Here is a 27,600-nt window from a genome sequence, read left to right on the forward strand (position 1 = left end):
CACGGCTGGGAAAGATGATTGTTTATAAGTTCAATCGGGTAACAACAAGAATTGTAGGAATTTTGATCAGAAATAATAATGACAATCAGTAAGTCAGTCTTTATATGATGTAATATATTGTTATTCTCAAAGCATCTACCAGATAAAATAATACTATAGTCTAAAACACGGGGCGTCAAACTCCATGGAGGGAGAAGGGAGTTAATTACTGAGACCTAGACAACCAGGTGAGACCTAGACAACCAGGTGAGGGAGTTCCTTACTGAGACCTAGACAACCAGGTGAGGGGAGTTCCTTACTGAGACCTAGACAACAAGGTGAGGGGAGTTCCTTACTGAGACCTAGACAACCAGGTGAGGGGAGTTCCTTACTGAGACCTAGACAACCAGGTGAGGGGAGTTCCTTACTGAGACCTAGACAACCAGGTGAGAGGAGTTCCTTACTGAGACAACCAGGTGAGAGGAGTTCCTTACTGAGACCTAGACAACCAGGTGAGGGGAGTTCCTTACTGAGACCTAGACAACCAGGTGAGGGAAGTTCCTTACTGAGACCTAGACAACCAGGTGAGGGGAGTTCCTTACTGAGACCTGGACAACCAGGTGAGAGGAGTTCCTTACTGAGACCTAGACAACCAGGTGAGGGGAGTTCCTTACTGAGACCTAGACAACCAGATGAGGGGAGTTCCTTACTGAGACCTAGACAACCAGGTGAGGGGTGTTCCTTACTGAGACCCAGACAACACGGTGAGAGGAGTTCCTTACTGAGACCCAGACAACCAGGTGAGGGGAGTTCCTTACTGAGACCTCGACAACCAGGTGAGGGGAGTTCCTTACTGAGACCTAGACAACCAGGTGAGGGGAGTTCCTTACTGAGACCTAGACAACCAGGTGAGGGGCGTTCCTTACTGAGACCTAGACAACCAGGTGAGGGGAGTTCCTTACTGAGACCTAGTCAACCAGGTGATGGGAGTTCCTTATTGAGACCTAGACAACCAGGTGAGGGGAGTTCCTTACTGAGACCTAGACAACCAGGTGAAGGGAGTTCCTTACTGAGACCCAGACAACCAGGTGAGGGGAGTTCCTTACTGAGACCTAGACAACCAGGTGATGGGAGTTCCTTATTGAGACCTAGACAACCAGGTGAGGGGAGTTCCTTACTGAGACCTAGACAACCAGGTGAGGGGAGTTCCTTACTGAGACCTAGACAACCAGGTGAGGGGAGTTCCTTACTGAGACCTAGACAACCAGGTGAGGGGAGTTCCTTACTGAGACCTAGACAACCAGGTGAGAGGAGTTCCTTACTGAGACCTAGACAACCAGGTGAGGGGCGTTCCTTACTGAGACCTAGACAACCAGGTGAGGGGAGTTCCTTACTGAGACCTAGTCAACCAGGTGATGGGAGTTCCTTATTGAGACCTAGACAACCAGGTGAGGGGAGTTCCTTACTGAGACCTAGACAACCAGGTGAAGGGAGTTCCTTACTGAGACCCAGACAACCAGGTGAGGGGAGTTCCTTACTGAGACCTAGACAACCAGGTGAGGGGAGTTCCTTACTGAGACCTAGACAACCAGGTGAGGGGAGTTCCTTACTGAGACCTAGACAACCAGGTGAGGGGAGTTCCTTACTGAGACCTAGACAACCAGGTGAGGGGAGTTCCTTACTGAGACCTAGACAACCAGGTGAGAGGAGTTCCTTACTGAGACCTAGACAACCAGGTGAGGGGCGTTCCTTACTGAGACCTAGACAACCAGGTGAGGGGCGTTCCTTACTGAGACCTAGACAACCAGGTGAGGGGAGTTCCTTACTGAGACCTAGACAACCAGGTGAGAGGAGTTCCTTACTGAGACCTAGACAACCAGGTGAGGGGAGTTCCTTACTGAGACCTAGACAACCAGGTGAGGGGCGTTCCTTACTGAGACCTAGACAACCAGGTGAGGGGAGTTCCTTACTGAGACCTAGTCAACCAGGTGATGGGAGTTCCTTATTGAGACCTAGACAACCAGGTGAGGGGAGTTCCTTACTGAGACCTAGACAACCAGGTGAGGGGAGTTCCTTACTGAGACCTAGACAACCAGGTGAGGGGAGTTCAATACTGAGACCTAGACAACCAGGTGAGGGGAGTTCCTTACTAATTAGTGACCTTAATTAATCAACCATGTACTAGGGAGTACACTTGGCCCTCTGTGGAATGAGTTTGACACGTAGCCTAAAATGTAACAAGTTCACCTAAATATATCAAATGTATTTATGAAGGAGTGTTGTTCAAACCCGCACGGAAAATCAATTTATCCAGAAATGAACTCCTTACATACGTCTTGTAAACGTTCTATGTTGAATGGGGTTATACGTGGCACTATTTAACAAAAAAAAGCAATTAACTCTTTTGTTGGATTCAAAGTTCCTCGGATCACAAGGTTGACGGTTTCCCCTGCTTTTCTTCTGCTGACAGCCTGATTGACCCCAGTAGGTGTGTGACCAGGAACTCTCCACAGCTATATCCTACTGCACAAATCTCCCACCACTCTCTCTACAAAGCTAGAAATTGTGAAATGTCCAGCGATAGAGTGGAGAAACCTTTACCAGATATTCCTGAAGATGACGGTAGTAGAGATGATGAGAAGGGCTTTGGAAATGTTTTTGCTGAACTTGAATCCGTGGACTTGCCCCTGGGAACCACATTAAGGTACTTTCAATTTAATCCAAATATGGATAAAGAAAAACAAGGTTCAAACTATTGTAGAACAGATTCATTAGTCAAATGTGAGACATTTTCATCTATTCATAATAGCTAATTGTGATTACAATCAATTCGTTTTATTCTCACCAGGAAACAATTATCTGTACAAATAGCTACGGTACTTTTTCAAATTAATTGAACAATGGAAGTGAAGTTTTAAAGGAAATGTAGCATGGACAGAATACTATTTGGTTATGATGTTCATTCTGTTACTATTAATATCCATTTATAAGTAGGGACTATTCATTCATAGATCCCCTCCTCTACTGATCTAAGGCCAGTTAACTGTATAGATGAATAAATCAGATTTGACACTGATGTGTAGGTTATTAGCAGGGTAAACATCTGCCTACGGCTGTCACCAAGACATCACACACCGGTAACGTTACGCCCCTTACCGACCGAGTCCGGTACTGACCCGTTTCCCCGCAGTGTCACCGTCACCGCTCGACACTGTGATGATTACCAGCAACATGGCGGACAATGAATCCGTGGAGTGTATAACGGAGCACGAACGGATTTTGCAAGAAATTGAGAGCACCGACACCGCTTGTGTCGGTCCGACACTTCGGTACGAAAATGTGTATTTTAAAGAAAATTTATTTTATTATCTTATCGTTGGTGGTCCAAGTAGAACAGTACACTGAAATACCTTTTGTTTGTTAGCATCCAAATCCCAAGCCAGCTCAACGTTACATATCTTATGTTGTTGCTATGCTACAGTGACCAGGGTTTAGTTGCTATGCTAGTGAGCAGGGTGAGCTAGCTTTAGACAAACCCGGTGTTTACACGTCAAAACATCGTGTTCATATGTCATGTGTTGTAACGTTTTATATGATGGTTGTAATGTCAGGTAGGGTGACATGTCACAACTCTACATAGCAATAGATGGGTGTGGCTCGTTATGCCCAAGGTTGTTGGCTAGCTAGTTGGCAAGCAAGCAGGTTAGCTAGTTGCATTAGCAGGTTAGCTAATTGTATTAGCAGGGTAGCTAGCTAGTTGGCCAGCTAGCAGGTTAGCTAGTTGCATTAGCAGGTTAGCTAGCTAGTTGCATTAGCAGGTTAGCTAGCTAGTTGCATTAGCAGGTTAGCTAGTTGGCCAGCTAGCAGGTTAGCTAGTTGCATTAGCAGGTTAGCTAGCTAGTTGCATTAGCAGGTTAGCTAGCTAGTTGCATTAGCAGGTTAGCTAGGTGCATTAGCAGGTTAGCTAGCTAGTTGCATTAGCAGGTTAGCTAGCTAGTTGCATTAGCAGGCCACTAACTAGCTTCATTTGATAATACTGAGTCTTGTTTATATCGATGTGATCTTAAAACGTTGCTGTATAGTTAGCTTGGTAAGTAGCTAGCAAACAAACTGGGGCACGTATTAATCACATAACTAACCTTACAGTCGTAGCTAAATGTATCATTAAGTAGCTAGCTAACGTTACATCCTTAGCAATATGTATCATTAACTAAGTAGCTGGCTATTTAACGTTACAGCATAGTTATATTTATCCTTAGGTAAGTAGCTAGCTAGCTAACGTTTCATCCATAGCAATATTTATCATTAGCTATGTAGCTAGCCAACGTTAGCTTGCAATCAAGTCATCGGCTAAGCTGTCTATTCAGTAGTAAATTATCTTAATATAGTTAGCTACAAGTTAGCCATGACTAACTAGATACTCCACATCAAAAACATACTGTGGATTTGAATGAATGACACCACTCCAGCTCCATCCCCTCCAGAACTGAAATAAATCCTGCCAGCAGCACACCAGCCAGCCAGAGGGGGAAGTGATGGTGTGGCCTGTTATAGACCAATAATGGACTAAAGTAGCCTAACTTTACTCCATATAGTCCAAGGACCTGAGATGTTCTGTTTTAAGGGATAATTGGTTCTGGAAAGCCAAATCAGCCAAATACTCCCATCTAAAGGTGAATTGATTCTCAAATTGTGGTATTGTTCTAGAAACATAAGTTCCTCTACTTTCATATCACATCAAAATAATTTCACAAACTGGTTTTAACACCGTTACAGACTACAGTATTTGTCAGTGATGACACATTTGTGAGGTCCGTGTCTTCCGTGAAGCAGATAGCTAATTAGCACAGGTAGTCGACTCCGTCTTCCATCTGTTTTCTGTAAGCACGCGCTCTAACATGGAGATATGACTGTGTGGGAACACTAACCCTAAAAAGGTGTTTATGAATTTAACCTTTCTTTAACTGATCATTATTTCTTGCAGATATGGATGGTCCTTATGCTTCCAAAACCGTACTGCAAGTGATACGTTCAGACTGAGAGTCGGGGCTCTTTACAAAACTCCCCCGTACAGAAAACTCTTATGTCATGTAATGGAACTGAGACCCATGATCAAGGGCTTGGCCTGCTATGGCCTAACAGGCCTGTTATGGCCTGGGGCCACTTATCTATCTACTCTGTCATTGCTGCTTCTGTCAAAACTATGACAGGTATGTTTCCTTGTTCAGCCAGTTTCAGCCTGGATATTGTGTTGTCTCTGAGGTATAGAGGTTAGGCTACTTCCTAGTTGCGTGTCAGTTCACTGATAACACCAGTCATAATACATCATTTAGACTGGGTTCATCATAGCATTGGGAGCTTAGCATTCCAGCTGTAGACCTACACTGTGCAATACATTGAGTTTGCCAGACAATCATTTCACTGTACTTGTTCATGTGACATTAAAACGGGAAACATTACAGTAGTGCCTGAAAGTGTGTTAATGATTTTTCAGTTCAAAGGGCAAACCAGGTGTGTTCATATCGTTAGGAAGTTAACCTTCAGTCTTCCTCTTATTGAAGTGTGTGTGTTGTGTCCAGTGCTGACAACATCAAGGCTCATTGTTTTGTCCATCCTGCCTGTCGTCTGTTTGAATCGGTCAGTCGTCCTTTGGTTATCAGACTTCCTCAGCCCATCCTGATCTGCTTTCCAAATGTCCCCCTATGCAGTGCACTAGGACCCTTAGGGCTCTGGTCTAAAGTAGTGCACTATGTAGGGAATAGGGCTCTGGTCTAAAGTAGTGCACTATGTAGGGAATAGGGCTCTGGTCTAAAGTAGTGCACTATGTAGGGAATAGGGCTCTGGTCTAAAGTAGTGCACTATGTAGGGAATAGGGCTCTGGTTTAAAGTAGTGCACTATATAGGGAATAGGGCTGTAGTATAAAGTAGTGCACTATATAGGGCTGTAGTATAAAGTAGTGCACTATATAGGGAACTGTGGTGCTTGGGGGCTGGACTGTGGCGCTTGGGGGCTGGCTGGCGCAGGCAGGATGGGTGGGGGCTGGACTGTGAAGCTGGCTGGAGGGCTGGGGGCTGGACTGTGGTGCAGGCAGGATGGGTGGGGGCTGGACTGTGAAGCTGGCTAGAGGGCTGGGGGCTGGACTGTGGTGCAGGCAGGGTGGGTGGTGGCTGGACTGTGGTGCTGGCAGGGTGGGTGGGGGCTGGACTTTGGTGCAGGAAGGGTGGGTGGGGGCTGGACTGTGGTGCTGGCAGGGTGGGTGGGGGCTGGACTTTGGTGCAGGAAGGGTGGGTGGGGGCTGGACTGTGGTGCAGGCAGGGTGGGGGCTGGACTGTGACCCTGGCTGGAGGGCTGGGGGCTGGACTGTGGTGCAGGCAGGGTGGGTGGGGGCTGGACTGTGGTGCTGGCAGGGTGGGTGGGGGCTGGACTGTGGTGCTGGCAGGGTGGGTGGGGGCTGGACTGTGGTGCTGGCAGGGTGGGTGGGGGCTGGACTGTGGTGCTGGCAAGGTGGGTGGGGGCTGGACTGTGTGAAGGCAACTGTCAGAATGGATCACTATTTAAATAGATATGTAGCAGTTAGAATGAATTGCTATTTAAATAGATATGTACTATTTAAATAGATATGTAGCAGTTAGAATGGATCACTATTTAAATAGATATGTAGTAGTTAGAATGGATCACTATTTAAATAGATATGTAGCAGTTAGAATGGATCACTATTTAAATAGATATGTAGTAGTTAGAATGGATCACTATTTAAATAGATATGTAGCAGTTAGAATGGATCACTATTTAAATAGATATGTAGTAGTTAGAATGGATCACTATTTAAATAGATATGTATCAGTCAGAATGGATCACTATTTAAATAGATATGTAGTAGTTAGAATGGATCACTATTTAAATAGATATGTAGTAGTTAGAATGGATCACTATTTAAATAGATATGTAGCAGTCAGAATGGATCACTATTTAAATAGATATGTAGCAGTTAGAATTGATCACTATTTAAATAGATATGTAGCAGTTAGAATGGATCACTATTTAAATAGATATGTAGTAGTTAGAATGGATCACTATTTAAATAGATATGTAGCAGTCAGAATGGATCACTATTTAAATAGATGTGTAGCAGTTAGAATGGATCACTGTTTAAATAGATGTGTACTATTTAAATAGATATGTAGCAGTTAGAATGGATCACTATTTAAATAGATATGTACTATTTAAATAGATATGTAGCAGTTAGAATGGATCACTATTTAAATAGATATGTAGCAGTTAGAATGGATCACTATTTAAATAGATATGTAGTAGTTAGAATGGATCACTGTTTAAATAGATGTGTACTATTTAAATAGATATGTACTATTTAAATAGATATGTAGCAGTTAGAATGGATCACTATTTAAATAGATATGTAGCAGTCAGAATGGATCACTATTTAAATAGATGTGTAGCAGTTAGAATGGATCACTATTTAAATAGATATGTAGCAGTTAGAATGGATCACTATTTAAATAGATATGTAGCAGTTAGAATTGATCACTATTTAAATAGATATGTACTATTTAAATAGATATGTAGCAGTTAGAATGGATCACTATTTAAATAGATATGTAGCAGTTAGAATGGATCACTATTTAAATAGATATGTAGTAGTTAGAATGGATCACTATTTAAATAGATATGTAGCAGTCAGAATGGATCACTATTTAAATAGATATGTAGCAGTTAGAATTGATCACTATTTAAATAGATATGTAGCAGTTAGAATGGATCACTATTTAAATAGATATGTAGTAGTTAGAATGGATCACTATTTAAATAGATATGTAGTAGTTAGAATGGATCACTATTTAAATAGATATGTAGTAGTTAGAATGGATCACTATTTAAATAGATATGTAGCAGTTAGAATGATCACTATTTAAATAGATATGTAGTAGTTAGAATGGATCACTATTTAAATAGATATGTAGCAGTTAGAATGGATCACTATTTAAATAGATATGTAGTAGTTAGAATGGATCACTATTTAAATAGATGTGTAGCAGTTAGAATGGATCACTATTTAAATAGATATGTAGCAGTCAGAATGGATCACTATTTAAATAGATATGTAGCAGTTAGAATGGATCACTATTTAAATAGATATGCAGCAGTTAGAATGGATCACTGTTTAAATGTCTATTTGTAGCCAACATAAAACAGTCGATCATGGGGATCGAACTTGATCACAATAAACACATTTTAGAGCCCGAGACAAACGTCATTGTATTATTTTGGGTTGTTCTGGCGGGTTTATAATTTGCGTAGGCTGTCTAGGGGCCGACCCGTGTGTGTAGAGGACGATTACAGGCCTTTGCATTTTAATGGCCCCATTAGCACCATCAGATTGTGTCACATGCTTGGTAAACAACAGGTGTAGACCTGCAGTGAAATGCTGACTGACTGGCCCTTCCCAACAATGCAGAGAGAGAGACCAGAGAGAAATAATAGGAATGTTTTATAATAAAAGTCATAATAAATACAAAATGAGAAATGATAACTTGGCTATAGACAGGGTAGCAGTACTGAGTCAATGATAACATGGCTATAGACAGGGTAGCAGTACTGAGTCAATGATAACATGGCTATAGACAGGGTAGCAGTACTGAGTCAATGATAACATGGCTATAGACAGGGTAGCAGTACTGAGTCAATGATAACATGGCTATAGACAGGGTAGGAGTACTGAGTCAATGATAACATGGCTATCGACAGGGTAGCAGTACTGAGTCAATGATAACATGGCTATAGACAGGGTAGGAGTACTGAGTCAATGATAACATGGCTATCGACAGGGTAGCAGTACTGAGTCAATGATAACATGGCTATAGACAGGGTAGCAGTACTGAGTCAATGATAACATGGCTATAGACAGGGTAGCAGTACTGAGTCGATGATAACATGGCTATCGACAGGGTAGCAGTACTGAGTCAATGATAACATGGCTATAGACAGGGTAGCAGTACTGAGTCAATGATAACATGGCTATAGACAGGGTAGCAGTACTGACAGTGATAACATGGCTATATACAGGGTAGAAGTACCAAGCAGTACCAGGGTAGTAGTACTGAGTCAATGATAACATGGCTATAGACAGGGTAGTAGTACTGAGTCAATGATAACATGGCTATAGACAGGGTAGCAGTACTGAGTCAATGATAACATGGCTATAGACAGGGTAGCAGACCTGAGTCAATGATAACATGGCTATAGACAGGGTAGCAGTACCAAGTCAATGTGCAGGGGTCTGGGGTAATAACATGGCTATAGACAGGGTAGCAGTACCAAGTCCATGTGCAGGGGTCTGGGGTAATAACATGGCTATAGACAGGGTAGCAGTACCAAGTCAGTGTGCAGAGGTACAGGTAATAACATGGCTATAGACAGGGTAGCAGTACCAAGTCAATGTGCAGGGGTACAGGTAATAACATGGCTATAGACAGGGTAGCAGTACTGAGTCAATGATAACATGGCTATAGACAGGGTAGCAGTACTGAGTCAATGATAACATGGTTATAGACAGGGTAGCAGTACTGAGTCAATGATAACATAGCTATAGACAGGGTAGCAGTACTGAGTCAATGATAACATGGCTATAGACAGGGTAGCAGTACTGAGTCAATGATAACTTGGCTATAGACAGGGTAGGAGTACTGAGTCAATGATAACATGGCTATAGACAGGGTAATAGTACTGAGTCAATGATAACATGGCTATAGACAGGGTAGCAGAACTGATTCAATGATAACATGGCTATAGACAGGGTAGCAGTACTGAGTCAATGATAACATGGCTATAGACAGGGTAGCAGTACTGAGTCAATGATAACATGGCTATAGACAGGGTAGCAGTACTGAGTCAATGATAACATGGCTATAGACAGGGTAGTAGTACTGAGTCAATGATAACATGGCTATAGACAGGGTAGTAGTACTGAGTCAATGATAACATGGCTATAGACATGGTAGCAGAACTGAGTCAATGATAACATGGCTATAGACAGGGTAGCAGTACTGAGTCAATGATAACATGGCTATAGACAGGGTAGTAGTACTGAGTCAATGATAACATGGCTATAGACAGGGTAGCAGACCTGAGTCAATGATAACATGGCTATAGACAGGGTAGCAGACCTGAGTCAATGATAACATGGCTATAGACAGGGTAGCAGTACTGAGTCAATGATAACATGGCTATAGACAGGGTAGCAGACCTGAGTCAATGATAACATGGCTATAGACAGGGTAGCAGTACTGAGTCAATGATAACATGGCTATAGACAGGGTAGCAGTACTGAGTCAATGATAACATGGCTATAGACAGGGTAGCAGTACTGAGTCAATGATAACATGGCTATAGACAGGGTAGCAGTACTGAGTCAATGATAACATGGCTATAGACAGGGTAGCAGTACTGAGTCAATGATAACATGGCTATAGACAGGGTAGCAGTACTGAGTCAATGATAACATGGCTATAGACAGGGTAGCAGTACTGAGTCAATGATAACATGGCTATAGACAGGGTAGCAGTACTGAGTCAATGATAACATGGCTATAGACAGGGTAGCAGTACTGAGTCAATGATAACATGGCTATAGACAGGGTAGTAGTACTGAGTCAATGATAACATGGCTATAGACAGGGTAGCAGACCTGAGTCAATGATAACATGGCTATAGACAGGGTAGCAGTACTGAGTCAATGATAACATGGCTATAGACAGGGTAGCAGACCTGAGTCAATGATAACATGGCTATAGACAGGGTAGCAGTACTGAGTCAATGATAACATGGCTATTGACAGGGTAGCAGTACTTGGTCAATGATAACATGGCTATAGACAGGGTAGCAGTACTGAGTCAATGATAACATGGCTATAGACAGGGTAGAAGTACTGAGTCAATGATAACATGGCTATAGACAGGGTAGCAGTACTGAGTCAATGATAACATGGCTATAGACAGGGTAGCAGTACTGAGTCAATGATAACATGGCTATAGACAGGGTAGCAGTACTGAGTCAATGATAACATGGCTATAGACAGGGTAGCAGTACTGAGTCAATGATAACATGGCTATAGACAGGGTAGCAGTACTGAGTCAATGATAACATGGCTATAGACAGGGTAGCAGTACTGAGTCAATGATAACATGGCTATAGACAGGGTAGCAGTACTGAGTCAATGATAACGTGGCTATAGACAGGGTAGCAGTACTGAGTCAATGATAACATGGCTATAGACAGGGTAGCAGTACTGAGTCAATGATAACATGGCTATAGATAGGGTAGCAGTACTGAGTCAATGATAACATGGCTATAGACAGGGTAGCAGTACTGAGTCAATGATAACATGGCTATAGACAGGGTAGCAGTACTGAGTCAATGATAACATGGCTATAGACAGGGTAGCAGTACCGAGTCAATGATAACATGGCTATAGACAGGGTAGCAGTACTGAGTCAATGATAACATGGCTATAGACAGGGTAGCAGTACTGAGTCAATGATAACATGGCTATAGACAGGGTAGCAGTACTGAGTCAATGATAACATGGCTATAGACAGGGTAGCAGTACTGAGTCAATGATAACATGGCTATAGACAGGGTAGCAGTACTGAGTCAATGATAACATGGCTATAGACAGGGTAGCAGTACTGAGTCAATGATAACATGGCTATAGACAGGGTAGCAGTACTGAGTCAATGATAACATGGCTATAGACAGGGTAGCAGTACTGAGTCAATGATAACATGGCTATAGACAGGGTAGCAGTACTGAGTCAATGATAACATGGCTATAGACAGGGTAGCAGTACTGAGTCAATGATAACATGGCTATAGACAGGGTAGCAGTACTGAGTCAATGATAACATGGCTATAGACAGGGTAGCAGTACTGAGTCAATGATAACATGGCTATAGACAGGGTAGCAGTACTGAGTCAATGATAACATGGCTATAGACAGGGTAGCAGTACTGAGTCAATGATAACATGGCTATAGACAGGGTAGCAGTACTGAGTCAATGATAACATGGCTATAGACAGGGTAGCAGTACTGAGTCAATGATAACATGGCTATAGACAGGGTAGCAGTACTCAGTCAATGTTTTTTTTTTTTTTTTTTTTTCACCTTTATTTAACCAGGTAGGCAAGTTGAGAAAAAGTTCTCATTTACAATTGCGACCTGGCCAAGATAAAGCAAAGCAGTTCGACAGATACAACAACACAGAGTTACACATGGAGTAAAACAAACATACAGTCAATAATACAGTATAAACAAGTCTATATACAATGTGAGAAAATGAGGTGAGAAGGGAGGTAAAGGCAAAAAAGGCCATGGTGGCAAGGTAAATACAATATAGCAAGTAAAACACTGGAATGGTAGTTTTGCAATGGAAGAATGTGCAAAGTAGAAATAAAAATAATGGGGTGCAAAGGAGCAAAATAAATAAATAAATTAAATACAGTTGGGAAAGAGGTAGTTGTTTGGGCTAAATTATAGGTGGGCTATGTACAGGTGCAGTAATCTGTGAGCTGCTCTGACAGTTGGTGCTTAAAGCTAGTGAGGGAGATAAGTGTTTCCAGTTTCAGAGATTTTTGTAGTTCGTTCCAGTCATTGGCAGCAGAGAACTGGAAAGAGAGGCGGCCAAAGAAAGAATTGGTTTTGGGGGTGACTAGAGAGATATACCTGCTGGAGCGTGTGCTACAGGTGGGAGATGCTATGGTGACCAGCGAGCTGAGATAAGGGGGGACTTTACCTAGCAGGGTCTTGTAGATGACATGGAGCCAGTGGGTTTGGCGACGAGTATGAAGCGAGGGCCAGCCAACGAGAGCGTACAGGTCGCAATGGTGGGTAGTATATGGGGCTTTGGTGACAAAACGGATTGCACTGTGATAGACTGCATCCAATTTGTTGAGTATGGTATTGGAGGCTATTTTGTAAATGACATCGCCAAAGTCGAGGATTGGTAGGATGGTCAGTTTTACAAGGGTATGTTTGGCAGCATGAGTGAAGGATGCTTTGCGAAATAGGAAGCCAATTCTAGATTTAACTTTGGATTGGAGATGTTTGATATGGGTCTGGAAGGAGAGTTTACAGTCTAACCAGACACCTAAGTATTTGTAGTTGTCCACGTATTCTAAGTCAGAGCCGTCCAGAGTAGTGATGTTGGACAGGCGGGTAGGTGCAGGTAGCGATCGGTTGAAGAGCATGCATTTAGTTTTACTTGTATTTAAGAGCAATTGGAGGCCACGGAAGGAGAGTTGTATGGCATTGAAGCTTGCCTGGAGGGTTGTTAACACAGTGTCCAAAGAAGGGCCGGAAGTATACAGAATGGTGTCGTCTGCGTAGAGGTGGATCAGAGACTCACCAGCAGCAAGAGCGACCTCATTGATGTATACAGAGAAGAGAGTCGGTCCAAGAATTGAACCCTGTGGCACCCCCATAGAGACTGCCAGAGGTCCGGACAATGTGCAGGGGTACAGGTAATAACATGGCTATAGACAGGGTAGCAGTACCAAGTCAATGTGCAGGGGTACAGGTAATAACATGGCTATAGACAGGGTAGCAGTACCAAGTCAATGTGCAGGGGTACAGGTAATAACATGGCTATAGACAGGGTAGCAGTACCAAGTCAATGTGCAGGGGTACAGGTAATAACATGGCTATAGACAGGGTAGCAGTACCAAGTCCATGTGCAGGGGTCTGGGGTAATAACATGGCTATAGACAGGGTAGCAGTACTGAGTCCATGTGCAGGGGCCTGGGGTAATAACATGGCTATAGACAGGGTAGCAGTACCAAGTCAATGTGCAGGGGTACAGGTAATAACATGGCTATAGACAGGGTAGCAGTACCAAGTCAATGTGCAGGGGTACAGGTAATAACATGGCTATAGACAGGGTAGCAGTACCAAGCCACTGATTCAACTCCAGCCACTTTAATAATGGGAATTATAGGTGAAATGATGTAAATATATCACTAGCCACTTTAAACAATGCTACCTTATATAATGTTACTTACCCTACATTATTCATCTCATATGCATACGTATATACTGTACTCTATATCATCGACTGTATCCTTATGTAATACATGTATCACTAGCCACTTTAAACTATGCCACTTTGTTTACATACTCATCTCATTTGTACATACTGTACTCGATACCATCTACTGTATCTTGCCTATGCTGCTCTGTACCATCACTCATTCATATATCCTTATGTACATATGCTTTATCCCCTTACACTGTGTACAAGACAGTAGTTTTGGAATTGTTAGTTAGATTACTTGTTATTACTGCATTGTCGGAACTAGAAGCACAAGCATTTCGCTACACTCGCATTAACATCTGCTAACCATGTGTATGTGACAAATAAAATTTGATTTGATTTGAAGTCAATGTGCAGGGGTACAGGTAATAACATGGCTATAGACAGGGTAGCAGTACTGAGTCAATGTGCAGGGGTACAGGTAATAACATGGCTATAGTCAGGGTAGCAGTACCAAGTCCATGTGCAGGGGTACAGGTAATAACATGGCTATAGACAGGGTAGCAGGACCAAGTCCATGTGCAGGGGTCTGGGGTAATGACATGGCTATAGTCAGGGTAGCAGACCTGAGTCCATGTGCAGGAGTACAGGTAATAACATGGCTATAGACAGGGTAGCAGTACTGAGTCAATGTGCAGGGGTACAGGTAATAACATGGCTATAGACAGGGTAGCAGTACCAAGTCCATGTGCAGCGGTCTGGGGTAATAACATGGCTATAGACAGGGTAGCAGTACTGAGTCAATGTGCAGGGGTACAGGTAATAACATGGCTATAGTCAGGGTAGCAGACCTGAGTCAATGTGCAGGGGTACAGGTAATAACATGGCTATAGACAGGGTAGCAGTACTGAGTCAATGTGCAGGGGTACAGGTAATAACATGGCTATAGACAGGGTAGCAGTACTGAGTCAATGTGCAGGGGTACAGGTAATAACATGGCTATAGACAGGGTAGCAGTACCAAGTCCATGTGCAGGGCTACAGGTAATTGAAGTAGATAAGTGAATATGCAACAGGATAGATCATTAACAGTTGCAGCAGCGTATGTGATGAGTCAAAAGGGTCAATGCAGATTGTCCGGTTAACTATTAAACAAACTAGTTAGCGGTCTTATGGCTTGGGAACAAGCTGTTCACCGTCCTGTTGATTCTAGACTTGGTGCATTGGTAACCCTTGCCATGCGGTAGCAGAGAGATGACAAGTTTTAGGGCCTTCCTCTGACACCGCCTGGTATAGAGGTCCTGGATGGCAGGGAGCTTGTCCCCAGTGATGTACTGGGCCGTACGCACTACCCTCTGCGATCGGATGCCAGTTGCTCTTACCTAGCGGTGATGCAGCCAGTCCAGATGCTCTCAATGGTGTAGCTGTAGAACGTTTTGAGGATCTGAGGGCCCACGCCAAATCTTTTCTACCTCCTGAGAGGGAAGAGGCGTTGTCATTCCGTCTTCGAGACTGTGTTGGTGTTTGTGGACAATGAGAGATCCTTAGTAACGTGGACACCATGGACCAAGCCCTCGATCCACTCCACTACAGCCCCGTCGATGTGAACGGGGGCGTGGCTCGGCCCTCCGTTTCCGGTAGTCCACGATCAGCTGCTTTGTCTTGCTGACGTTGAGGGAGAGGTTGTTGTCCTAGCACCACACTGCCAGGTCTCTGACTTCCTTCCTATAGACTGTCTCATTGTCGGTGATCAGGCCTACCACCGTTGTGTCGTCAATAAACGTACTGATGGTGTTGGAGTTGTGCCTGGCCGTGCAGTCCTGAGTGAACGGAGTACCCCTGAGGGGCCTCCATGTTCAGGGTCAGTGTGGCGGATGTGTTGTTACCTACCCTCACCACCTGGGGGCAGCCTGTCAGGATGTCCAGGATCCAGTTGCAGAGGGAGGTGTTAAGTCAGGGTTCTTAGCTTAGTGTCCTCCAAGCTCATTACTATGGTGTTGAGCTATAGTCAATTAACAGCATTCTCACATAGGTGTTCCTCTTGTCTATGTGGGAGAGCGCATTGTGGTGCAATAAAGATTCCATAATCTGTGGATCTGTTGGGGTGGCATGCAAATTGGTGTGGGTCTAGGGTGTCTGGAATGATGGTGTTGATATCTGCCATGACCAGCTTTTCAAAACATTTCATGGCTACAGATGTGAGTGCTATTGGGCGATAGCCATTTAGACAAGTTACCATGGCATTCTGGGGCACAGGGACTATGGTGTTCTGCTGGAAACATGTAGGTATTACAGACTGGGTCAGGGAGAGGTTGAAAATGTCAGTGAAGACACTTGCCAGCTGGTCAGCGCATGCTCTGAGTACCCGTCCTGGTAATCTGTTTGGCTTTGTGAATATCAACCTGTTTAAAGGTCTAACATCGGCTATGGAGACGTCCAGAACAGCTGGTACTCTCACGCATGGTTTGGTGTTGCTTGCCTCATAGTGAGCATAGAAGGCATTTAGCTCGTCTGGTATTTTCGTGTCACTGAGCATCTTGCGGCTGGGTTTCCCTTTGTAATCCGTGATAGTTTGCAAGCCCTGCAGCATCCGACGAGTGTCAGAGCCGGCGTAGTAGTATTCAATCTTAGTCCTGTTTTAATGCTTTGCCTGTTTGATGGCTCTTCGGAGGTCGTAGCGGGAGGGACACTAGCCTTTAGCTCAGTGCGGATGTTTCCCATAATCCATGACTTCTGGTTGGGATATGTACGTACGGTCACTGGGGACGACGTCATTGATGCTCACGGTGAATGATGTGGTGTACTCCTCAATGCCATCGGATGAATCCCGAATCCATCGGATGAATCCTGTTTTTCTCTCTTTCCAACCAGGAAGACGGTTAACTTGAACAAACCATTTCTTAAGTAGGCGGAGCCACAGACACAAAGCATAGAACATGCAGCCATCTTCATTCTGGGACATTTCCATGTCAAATTTGAGACTGAACTTTTGAATCTTTTCCCAGTACCCTAGTGGCCTGGGCAAAGGAAGCATGCTAACTATTATTATTTTTTTTATTTTTTTTGTCTTGGCAACACATTCATTTTTGAGGAACGAAATGCGACCCGATGAAGTTAATGTTTAGATCTAGATGGGTAAAATGTAAATGACAAGTTATTTTAAAATGGGTCACAATTGGTGTCTTCGATTCTAATATTGAGATTGAACATTTGTTTTGTTAAGTAGAGATGGTTTTAGTGAGGTTGATCTTGTATCTTTAATATACTGCTGAATTGTCTGAATATACTTAATACATTAGGGAGGTCGGGCAATGATGTTAGGTGATTTAGGCCTGGCTCGCAGGCAGTTCCAATTCATCCCAAAGTTGTTTGATGGGGTTGAGGTCAGGGCTCTGTGCATGCCAGTCAAGTTCTTCCACGTCTATTTTGACAAACCATTTCTGTATGGACCTCGATTTGTGCACGGGGGCCTGGTCATGCTGAAACAGAAAAGGACCTTCCCCAAACTGTTGCCACAAAGTTGGAAGCACATAATCATCTAGAATGTCATTGTATGCTGTCGCATTAAGATTTCCCTTCACTGGAACTAGCCCAAACCATGATGCACAGCCCCAGACCATTATTCCTCCTCCACCAAACTTTACAGTTGACACTATGCATTGGGGCAGTTAGCGTTTTTCTGGCATCTGCCAAACCCAGATTTGTCTGTCGGACTGCCAGAGGGTGAAATGGGATTCATCACTCCAGAGAATGTGTTTCCTCTGCTCCAGAGTCCAATGGTGGCACCCGACGCTTGGCATTGCGCATGGTGATGTTAGGCTTGTGTGCGGCTGCTCGGCCATCAAATCTTATTGGTCACATACACATGATTAGCAGATGTTAATGCGAGTGTAGCGAAATGCTTGTGCTTCTAGTTCCGACCGTGCAGTAATGTCTAACAAGTAATCAGACAATTTCACAACAACTACCTTATACACACAAGTGTAAAGGAATGAATACGTATATGTACATTTAAATAAATGGATGCGCGATGGCCATGGAAACCCATTTCATGAAGCTCCCGACAAACAGTTGTTGTGCTGATGTTGCTTCGAGAAGCAGTTGGGAACTCGGTAGTGAGCGTTGCAACAGAGGACAGGCGATTTTTACGCAATCGGCGGTCCCATTCTGTGAGCTTGTGTGGCCTACCATTTTGAGACTGAGACGTTGCTCCTAGACATTTCCGCTTCACAATAACAGCACTTAGTTGAAGGGGCGGGTCTTGTTGTTAGGTGATCAGCAGCGTTCCTGGGTGGACCACTCCGTACCTACAGGTTGGTTTTGAACAGTACCCCTCTCACCTCATTGCAGGTAGTTTGTGTTCCCGTAGCTCTGCCCTCGTATCGGGGTAGATGCTGATCCTCTGTCCCTGGTACTGCAGTGTTCCCATCTCTCCTGCGAGACAAAGAATAATTAGTTTTTCCTCAAAACCGTGTTCTCATAAACCGGACCAGTTGTCATTGGTCCGATGCGATGATGTTCACCCGAGGGCGAAGGACCAAGCTTCTCTTGACCAATAAGTTGTTGATTTCTACCAGCTTCTATTCCATGATCCAATTAAAATGATCATGTTGTTGTTCTGCTGTGGGTTTTCTAGCGTCTTCCCCTCCAACAGCTTATTCACCGTTTAGCGATTTATCGTCTTCTCCGGCGTTTCTCCAGCGTGTCGTGGATTTGGCTCAGCTTGGTGTCCAGAGCGAACAATCTCTCAGATCATCTTTGTGAGAGCGTTGGGATCCATTGGATGTTTTATATATGGCTTCTACCTGTACTTTGACGTTTGCACCAAACACAACTTTTATTTATTTTTAAGTGAAGCCAATACCGTTTCAATTCGTGTTTTTTTTAAAATAATAACGACAGATCTGACGTGGATAAAGTCTTTTTAATTTGAGGGAATTCTGTGACACAAAGTAAAGCTTGTTCACTGCATGTCACTGGAAGTCAGTTCTTCAGGGACCATTTCCTAGTGGAGCGAGTCACATGTTTCTGGGAATCAAGATCAGGACATCGATGCAGGATTCTGGAGCCTAATTTATAAAAACCCATTTAGTTTGTCGATAACTTGGACAGACTGTTGCTAATGGCGTCATGCTCTGTCACAACGGTCCTTTTTCACAAATCACAGTTGTCGAACAGTTAGGAGCCAAGGCTATATCTGGGTCAGTCAGTGCAGGGCGCTCCACAAGCCTACATTTACATTCTATTAGTTATTCCCTGGTTCTGGATGTCAGTGACGGAGCGGTTGGTTTGTCTTGTTGTCGTGCACAGCCAGTGTCCCGGGGTGTGGGGGGGTTGAGCACAATGGTGCCAGGCTGGGTGTTCTGTGGCTCACCCGCTTCAATCCACAGGCCAGAGGAAGCCTGAGTTCTTTCCCCTCTCCCCCATAATGCTCTAGCTCTTCCCTCAGCCCCACAGGAAGCACCTGCAGCCTCTCTCTCTCTCACTCTCTCTCTAACCGCCTCAGCCAGTCAGGATATCACTGCATGACAGGGGGGGCCCGGGAGGCCCTCCAACGTTTGAAAGATGGACTGTTTTCCGAGGCCGTTTTTGGAGGCTGAAACGAGCAGTCGTCCTCCTGCATTGTGACCCGGAGGAAAACATCTGTCCCCATCGAGTGTTTTATCACCGGCACACGTTCACTGTTTTGTTTCAGCCTCGTGTTGATTAGTGAGAATACATATAGGTGGTAATAATGAGGTTCAACTGCTCTTGGACAAGGTCATTGGGAAGTAGCATGGTCAGGTCACACTGTTCTGTGTAGAGAGCAACACATCATCACGTCTCTTATCAGCAGGGTCCTAGAAAGTCTGTTGTGGAGAACACAGACCGGAACCACACAATCCAGACATTAAAACGCAATTCAACAATATTCAAACATGTATTGAACTTAGTAGGAAATCAACTAAATGTATTGATCTTAGTAGGAAATCAACTAAATGTATTGATCTTAGTAGGAAATCAACTAAATGTATTGAACTTAGTAGGGAATCAACTAAATGAATTGAACTTAGTAGGGAATCAATTAAATGTATTGAACTTAGTAGGGAATCAACTAAATGTATTGATCTTAGTAGGAAATCAACTAAATGTATTGATCTTAGTAGGAAATCAACTAAATGTATTGGACTTAGTAGGGAATCAACTAAATGTATTGGACTTAGTAGGGAATCAACTAAATGTATTGGACTGGAACATGTTATAATTTGACCAAGTTAATCAATACCTCATGACCAAAATGCATCAGTGATTTGTATTTTCCTACAACTTCCTGAAACGTTTCGGAAACGGCACAGGAATGCCCGTATCTGTGTGTGTGTGTCTACACTTTGTGGAGCCGTTAGCAATGATAACCTTCTGGTAGAGATGGATATACCCCCCCCACCTTCTAAATGAAATGTTAACTACTACTAACACAGGAATGTGTGATGATACTAATGATAACCTTCTGGTAGAGATGGATATACCCCCCCCCCCCCCACCTTCTAAATTAAATGTTAACTACTACTAACACAGGAATGTGTGATGATACTAATGATAACCTTCTGGTAGAGATGGATATACTCCCCCCCACCTTCTAAATGAAATGTTAACTACTACTAACACAGGACTGTGTGATGATACTAATGATAACCTTCTGGTAGAGATGGATATACTCCCCCCCACCTTCTAAATGAAATGTTAACTACTACTAACACAGGACTGTGTGATGATACTAATGATAACCTTCTGGTAGAGATGGATATACTCCCCCCCACCTTCTAAATGAAATGTTAACTACTACTAACACAGGAATGTGTGATGATACTAATGATAACCTTCTGGTAGAGATGGATATACTCCCCCCCCACCTTCTAAATGAAATGTTAACTACTACTAACACAGGAATGTGTGATGATACTAATGATAACCTTCTGGTAGAGATGGATATACTCCCCCCCACCTTCTAAATGAAATGTTAACTACAAAGTATCCTGGCTGAGTGATATCATGGTTATTTGCATCAATCCAGTGGCCATTTGTTTTGCCAACTCATCGATCACGTGAGCGCTACAGAAACACAGCTCACCAAACTGGTCTCTGGCTGCTGCACACTTCGGTTCAAGGGTAATTACACCCCAAAATGTACATTTCTTAGATGTATTTTTCTTTCTTCCAGACCTCAGACGTCTCCTGATGTGGGTTGTTTTAAGACTTTGGAAGATCCAATTCTGTTGTTAAAAATAAATAATTAATTAAAGTGTGATTTAGAAAGCGAAACCCTGAAAGAAAGAAAAGAGGGGGAAACGTAAACGGACAAATCAACAGATTTTCTAGGCGCCTTGTCAGTGATCTCTTTACTTCTTTAGTTATTTCACAAACAGCTCTGGCTGTTGGACCACACCCTGTGTTCATCTTCATTTCCTTCCCAAGCATCACTGGGTTTACCACAGCAGTGGTTTCATGTTCTCTTCTACTTTCTAACGCAGGAGATGTGAGGGGCATTCTGGGGAACGAGAGAAACTGGACAGATTGTGATCTGTGGGGGTGTGTTAAAGAGATCTGCATGGTTATTACTATATTCAAATATCCAAACAAACGTTTTAATATTCGAATACTTGTGAGACTATTTTAAAACACAGGCTTTTTCTAAATGGAAAAATATATATAATCCATGTGACATTGTGGCATAGAAGGACATTTAAAATGCTTAATTTATAAAACGGCTAACTTTTCAATGTGCTTTTTATTACATGTGCCCAGTAGACTTCATGTGTAACTTAGCTTGTTGTTTGTTGGCCAATCGAACAGGCTCAATGTGTAACAAGTGGACTGAGGGTTACGTAATGAAATGCAAAATTACCAAATGAAGTTGGTGAAATGAGGAGTAGGTGACAAGGAGCCACCAACGGGGAGGCTGTTTTATCTGAATGGGGTTGTAGGTGACAAGGAGCCACCAACGGGGAGGCTGTTTTATCTGAATGGGGTTGTAGGTGACAAGGAGCCACCAACGGGGAGGCTGTTTTATCTGAATGGGGTTGTAGGTGACAAGGAGCCACCAACGGGGAGGCTGTTTTATCTGAATGGGGTTGTAGGTGACAAGGAGCCCCGAACGGGGAGGTTGTTTTATCTGGATGGGGCTGTAGGTGACAAGGAGCAACCAACGGAGAGGCTGTTTTATCTGAATGGGGTTGTAGGTGACAAGGAGCCACCAACGCGGAGGCTGTTGTATCTGAATGGGGTTGTAGGTGACAAGGAGCAACCAACAGGGAGGCTGTTGTATCTGAATGGGGTTGTAGGTGACAAGGAGACACCAACAGGGAGGCTGTTGTATCTGAATGGGGTTGGGGGAAAAGCACAGCATGTAGCTTCAATTATCCTAGCTAGCTATAACTGGCTAGCTTCTCCAGACTACTCCAGTAAAGACAGTCACTGTTCTCTCTCAATCTCTCTTATTTATATATATCCTCAACTCTGGATCTCCAAGCCAGTTCTACTGCTTTAGTTAATTGTTCCCCTCTGAGTCACTGATTTAGACCTGGGACACCAGGTGGGTGATTCCCCTCTAATCAGGTTCTGATTTAGACCTGGGACACCAGGTGAGTGATTCCCCTCTAATCAGGGACTGATTTAGACCTGGGACACCAGGTGGGTGATTCCCCTCTAATCAGGGACTGATTTAGACCTGGGACACCAGGTGGGTGATTCCCCTCTAATCAGGTACTGATTTAGACCTGGGACACCAGGTGGGTGATTCCCCTCTAATCAGGTACTGATTTAGACCTGGGACACCAGGTGGGTGATTCCCCTCTAATCAGGTACTGATTTAGACCTGGGACACCAGGTGGGTGATTCCCCTCTAATCAGGGACTGATTTAGACCTGGGACACCAGGTGGGTGATTCCCCTCTAATCAGGCTCTGATTTAGACCTGGGACACCAGGTGGGTGATTCCCCTCTAATCAGGTTCTGACTTAGACCTGGGACACCAGCACCAGGCAGAGACAGCAAGGGCGGTTCGTTGCTCCAGAGCCTTTCCGTTCACCTTCACACTCCTGGGCCAGACTACACTCAATCATATGACCCACTGAAGAGATGAGTCTTCAGTAAAGACTTAAAGGTTGAGATCGAGTTTGCGTCTCTGACATGGGTAGGCAGACCGTTCCATAAAAATGGAGCTCTATAGGAGAAAGCCCTGCCTCCAGCTGTTTGCTTAGAAATTCTAGGGACTATTAGGAGGCCTGCGTCTTGTGACCGTAGCGTACGTGTAGGTATGTACGGCAGGACCAGATCAGAGAGATAGGTAGGAGCAAGCCCATGTAATGCTTTGTAGGTTAGCAGTAAAACCTTGAAATCAGCCCTAGCCTTAACAGGAAGCCAGTATAGTGAGGCTAACACTGGAGTAATATGATCACATTTTTTGGTTCTAGTCAGGATTCTAGCAGCCGTATTTAGCACTAACTGAAGTTTATTTAGTAGCTGGAAAGTAGAGCATTGCAGTAGTCTAACCTAGAAGTGACAAAGGCATGGATAACACCAGTTAAGGCCCTGTTGTTCAGGCCACATGGTGCTATCTCCACTCCAGTCTAATGTAGGGTGAGGTAGCCTAGGCCTATATTACAGAGAGATAACACCAGTTAAGGCCCTGTTATTCAGGCCACAGGGTGCCATCTCCACTCCAGTCTAATGTAGGGTGAGGTAGCCTAGGCCTATATTACAGAGAGATAACACCAGTTAAGGCCCTGTTATTCAGGCCACAAGGTGCCATCTCCACTCCAGTCTAATGTAGGGTGAGGTAGCCTAGGCCTATATTACAGAGAGATAACACCAGTTAAGGCCCTGTTGTTCAGGCCACATGGTGCTATCTCCACTCCAGGCTAATGTAGGGTGAGGTAGCCTAGGCCTATATTACAGAGAGATAACACCAGTTAAGGCCCTGTTGTTCAGGCCACATGGTGATATCTCCACTCCAGTCTAATGTAGGGTGAGGTAGCCTAGGCCTATATTACAGAGAGATAACACCAGTTAAGGCCCTGTTATTCAGGCCACAAGGTGCCATCTCCACTCCAGTCTAATGTAGGGTGAGGTAGCCTAGGCCTATATTACAGAGAGATAACACCAGTTAAGGCCCTGTTATTCAGGCCACAAGGTGCCATCTCCACTCCAGTCTAATGTAGGGTGAGGTAGCCTAGGCCTATATTACAGAGAGATAACACCAGTTAAGGCCCTGTTGTTCAGGCCACATGGTGATATCTCCACTCCAGTCTAATGTAGGGTGAGGTAGCCTAGGCCTATATTACAGAGAGATAACACCAGTTAAGGCCCTGTTGTTCAGGCCACATGGTGATATCTCCACTCCAGTCTAATGTAGGGTGAGGTAGCCTAGGCCTATATTACAGAGAGATAACACCAGTTAAGGCCCTGTTGTTCAGGCCACATGGTGCTATCTCCACTCCAGTCTAATGTAGGGTGAGGTCACATCATTTGAATCTTTGGAAGATGATCGTCCTATACTACAAATAGAGGCTTTTTATTAGTCTTGTTGAACCCAATCTAGCCTGATTACCATGAACTGCTGGTGTTGGGTGATTCCTCACCAGACTATAACAACACAGACCAGGATTGTGATGTAATCCACACAGGGTCCTGTATTGAGAAATGATTCAAGTTGGAATATTTGCCGTTTTGGCCTTACGCAGGCCTATTGTTAAAAGATGGAATCCGCCGTAGGCGGTCTCACATGGTACCACGGCCGCCCCACCACCATCGTTGTTCATGTTTCTGTTGCAGAGCTGAGGAGCAGTGTGGTAAAATAAACTGCTGTACATATTGTGCTCTTCTATCGCACAATGATGTCCGAGAGGAGAAAACGTCTCGTTGCTGTAACAACTGTTGGTGTTGTAATGCCACAAATGGGCGTGGCTGTTTTCACCATTAAGGATTTCAGCTGATAACGTTCAATGATGTCCGAGAGGAGAAAACGTCTCGTTGTTGTAACGCCACAAATGGGCGTGGCTGTTTTCACCATTAAGGATTTCAGCTGATAACGTTCAATGCAGATGTTTTTTTTTAACCTTTTTTTAATATCAAATTATTTCTGGGAAACAATGAAGTACCTTACTGTGATTGTGTTCAATTCAAATGGTCAAAATTAAACCAAAAATTGCTTCTCAGCAATGAGCAATTTCTCAAGCAGGAATTTAGCTAGGGCTGTCTGGGAGTTGTATGTGGGGAAACTAGCTGTTATTGGTCGAGGTTTGGAACACTCTCTCTTTCCTAGCCACCGTGCTTCTACTTCTGCATTGCTTCCTGTTTGGGGTTTTAGGCTGGGTTTCGGTACAGCACTTTGTGACATCAGCTGATGTAAGAAGGGCTTTATAAATACATTTATAAAGCCCTTCTAGCCTCTCTGGGCTAGGTTAGGTCTATAGCCTCTCTGGGCTAGGTCTATAGCCTCTCTGGGCTAGGTTAGGTCTATAGCCTCTCTGGGCTAGGTTAGGTCTATAGCCTCTCTGGGCTAGGTTAGGTCTATAGCCTCTCTGGGCTAGGTTAGGTCTATAGCCTCTCTGGGCTAGGTTAGGTCTATAGCCTCTCTGGGCTAGGTTAAGTCTATAGTCTCTCTGGGCTAGGTTAGGTCTATAGCCTCTCTGGGCTAGGTTAAGTCTATAGTCTCTCTGGGCTAGGTTAGGTCTATAGCCTCTCTGGGCTACTTTAGGTCTATAGCCTCTCTGGGCTACTTTAGGTCTATAGCCTCTCTGGGCTACTTTAGGTCTATAGCCTCTCTGGGCTAGGCTAATAGCCTCTCTGGGCTAGGCTAATAGCCTCTCTGGGCTAGGCTAATAGCCTCTCTGGGCTAGGCTAATAGCCTCTCTGGGCTAGGCTAATAGCCTCTCTGGGCTAGGCTAATAGCCTCTCTGGGCTAGGTTAGGTCTATAGCCTCTCTGGGCTAGGCTAATAGCCTCTCTGGGCTAGGTCTATAGCCTCTCTGGGCTAGGCTAATAGCCTCTCTGGGCTAGGTTAGGTCTATAGCCTCTCTGGGCTAGGCTAATAGCCTCTCTGGGCTAGGTCTATAGCCTCTCTGGGCTAGGCTAATAGCCTCTCTGGGCTAGGCTAATAGCCTCTCTGGGCTAGGTTAATAGCCTCTCTGGGCTAGGCTAGGGTTATAGCTCATTGTTAGTTGATTTTGGATGTGTTTGCTTTAGTAAACCCCGGGGATCTCACACGGTATGACGACCAGAAGAGGATCCCAGTCACATTAGGAAGTAGAGGTTAACTGAAGTTAGTTTCCTGCTGAAACACAGTTCTGGTAAACCAAAGTGTGGCTTTGTTCCTCTTTGGCCACCATGTGGACTGTGTTTACTAGGTTGCTGTCACTGTGTGGTGAGCCCTCAGCACCTTTCACTGCCTGTAGTTCAGAGGAAAAGTCAAACAAATGATTCATTAACAATACTTGTCTGTTATGGAAAGCAGAGTGATCAGACTACCTGCCACAGCTGTGTTTCTGTGGCTCTGAATGGCCATAAAGGAATAGTCGGTTATAGATACTCAACCAAATAGGCTTTCTTTATGGCCTTTCCTGTCTTTGTGTTTGCACCATTCACGTGGGGTGTTGCAGCCGGTGGGAGGCTTTCCCTGGTCGAGGTCGTTGAGGTGGTGTGGCTTATGTGACAAATGGAAAATAAACCAAATCAGAACGTTTAATCTGATAACGTTTTTTCCATTTAAAATGCTAATAAAAATGTGAATTGACAAGGCAGCTGTGGTCAGTAATGGTTTAGGTCTCACGGTGCCTTTTCAGATGGGGAAGCATGGCCCCCTGTACCTCTGTTACTGGACCTCACCAAGTCTGCATTTCCTTCTCATTTAACTTCTCAAAGTGTTGTCATGGTTCTTCGACTCCTTGCACGTCGACTCCCATTTCTGATTTGTCAACATTTTGATTCTGCAAGGAATTGACTCCGAAGATTCAATGTTTTTGGAACGGAGGAGACTGATTAGTTTGCCGTACTTCCGAGGACAAAAACACTTGCGTCTTTCAGCAGACAGTCAGAACCGTGCACTAGGCCTCTCAGTACTGACAGGTCAGCAGACAGTCAGAACCGTGCACTAGGCCTCTCTATCAGTACTGGCAGGTCAGCAGACAGTCAGAACCGTGCACTAGGCCTCTCTATCAGTACTGACAGGTCAGCAGACAGTCAGAACCGTGCACTAGGCCTCTCTATCAGTACTGGCAGGTCAGCAGACAGTCAGAACCGTGCACTAGGCCTCTCTATCAGTACTGGCAGGTCAGCAGACAGTCAGAACCGTGCACTAGGCCTCTCTATCAGTACTGACAGGTCAGCAGACAGTCAGAACTGTGCACTAGGCCTCTCTATCAGTACTGACAGCTCAGCAGACAGTCAGAACCGTGCACTAGGCCTCTCTATCAGTACTGGCAGGTTAGCAGACAGTCAGAACCGTGCACTAGGCCTCTCAGTACTGGCAGACAGTCAGAACCGTGCACTAGGCCTCTCTATCAGTACTGGCAGGTCAGCAGACAGTCAGAACCGTGCACTAGGCCTCT

At 44.3% G+C, this 27,600-nt stretch overlaps 1 protein-coding gene across 4 annotated transcripts in view; it reads left to right on the forward strand.

Annotated features, from left to right (window-relative positions):
* The first annotated feature begins 3,198 nt into the window (after positions 1 to 3,198).
* LOC139381507 (exocyst complex component 6-like) overlaps positions 3,199 to 27,600 on the forward strand; it is a 129,803-nt gene continuing 105,401 nt past the window's right edge. For all 4 annotated transcript variants that reach the window (XM_071125110.1, XM_071125112.1, XM_071125111.1 and 1 more), the window contains exon 1: positions 3,199 to 3,308. In XM_071125110.1, the coding sequence (XP_070981211.1) occupies positions 3,211 to 3,308 (98 nt within the window). In that variant the 5' untranslated portion in view covers positions 3,199 to 3,210. The remainder of the gene's footprint in view (positions 3,309 to 27,600) is intronic.

Source organism: Oncorhynchus clarkii, chromosome 23 (genome assembly GCF_045791955.1).
Source record: "Oncorhynchus clarkii lewisi isolate Uvic-CL-2024 chromosome 23, UVic_Ocla_1.0, whole genome shotgun sequence".
NCBI classification, from domain to species: domain Eukaryota; kingdom Metazoa; phylum Chordata; class Actinopteri; order Salmoniformes; family Salmonidae; genus Oncorhynchus; species Oncorhynchus clarkii.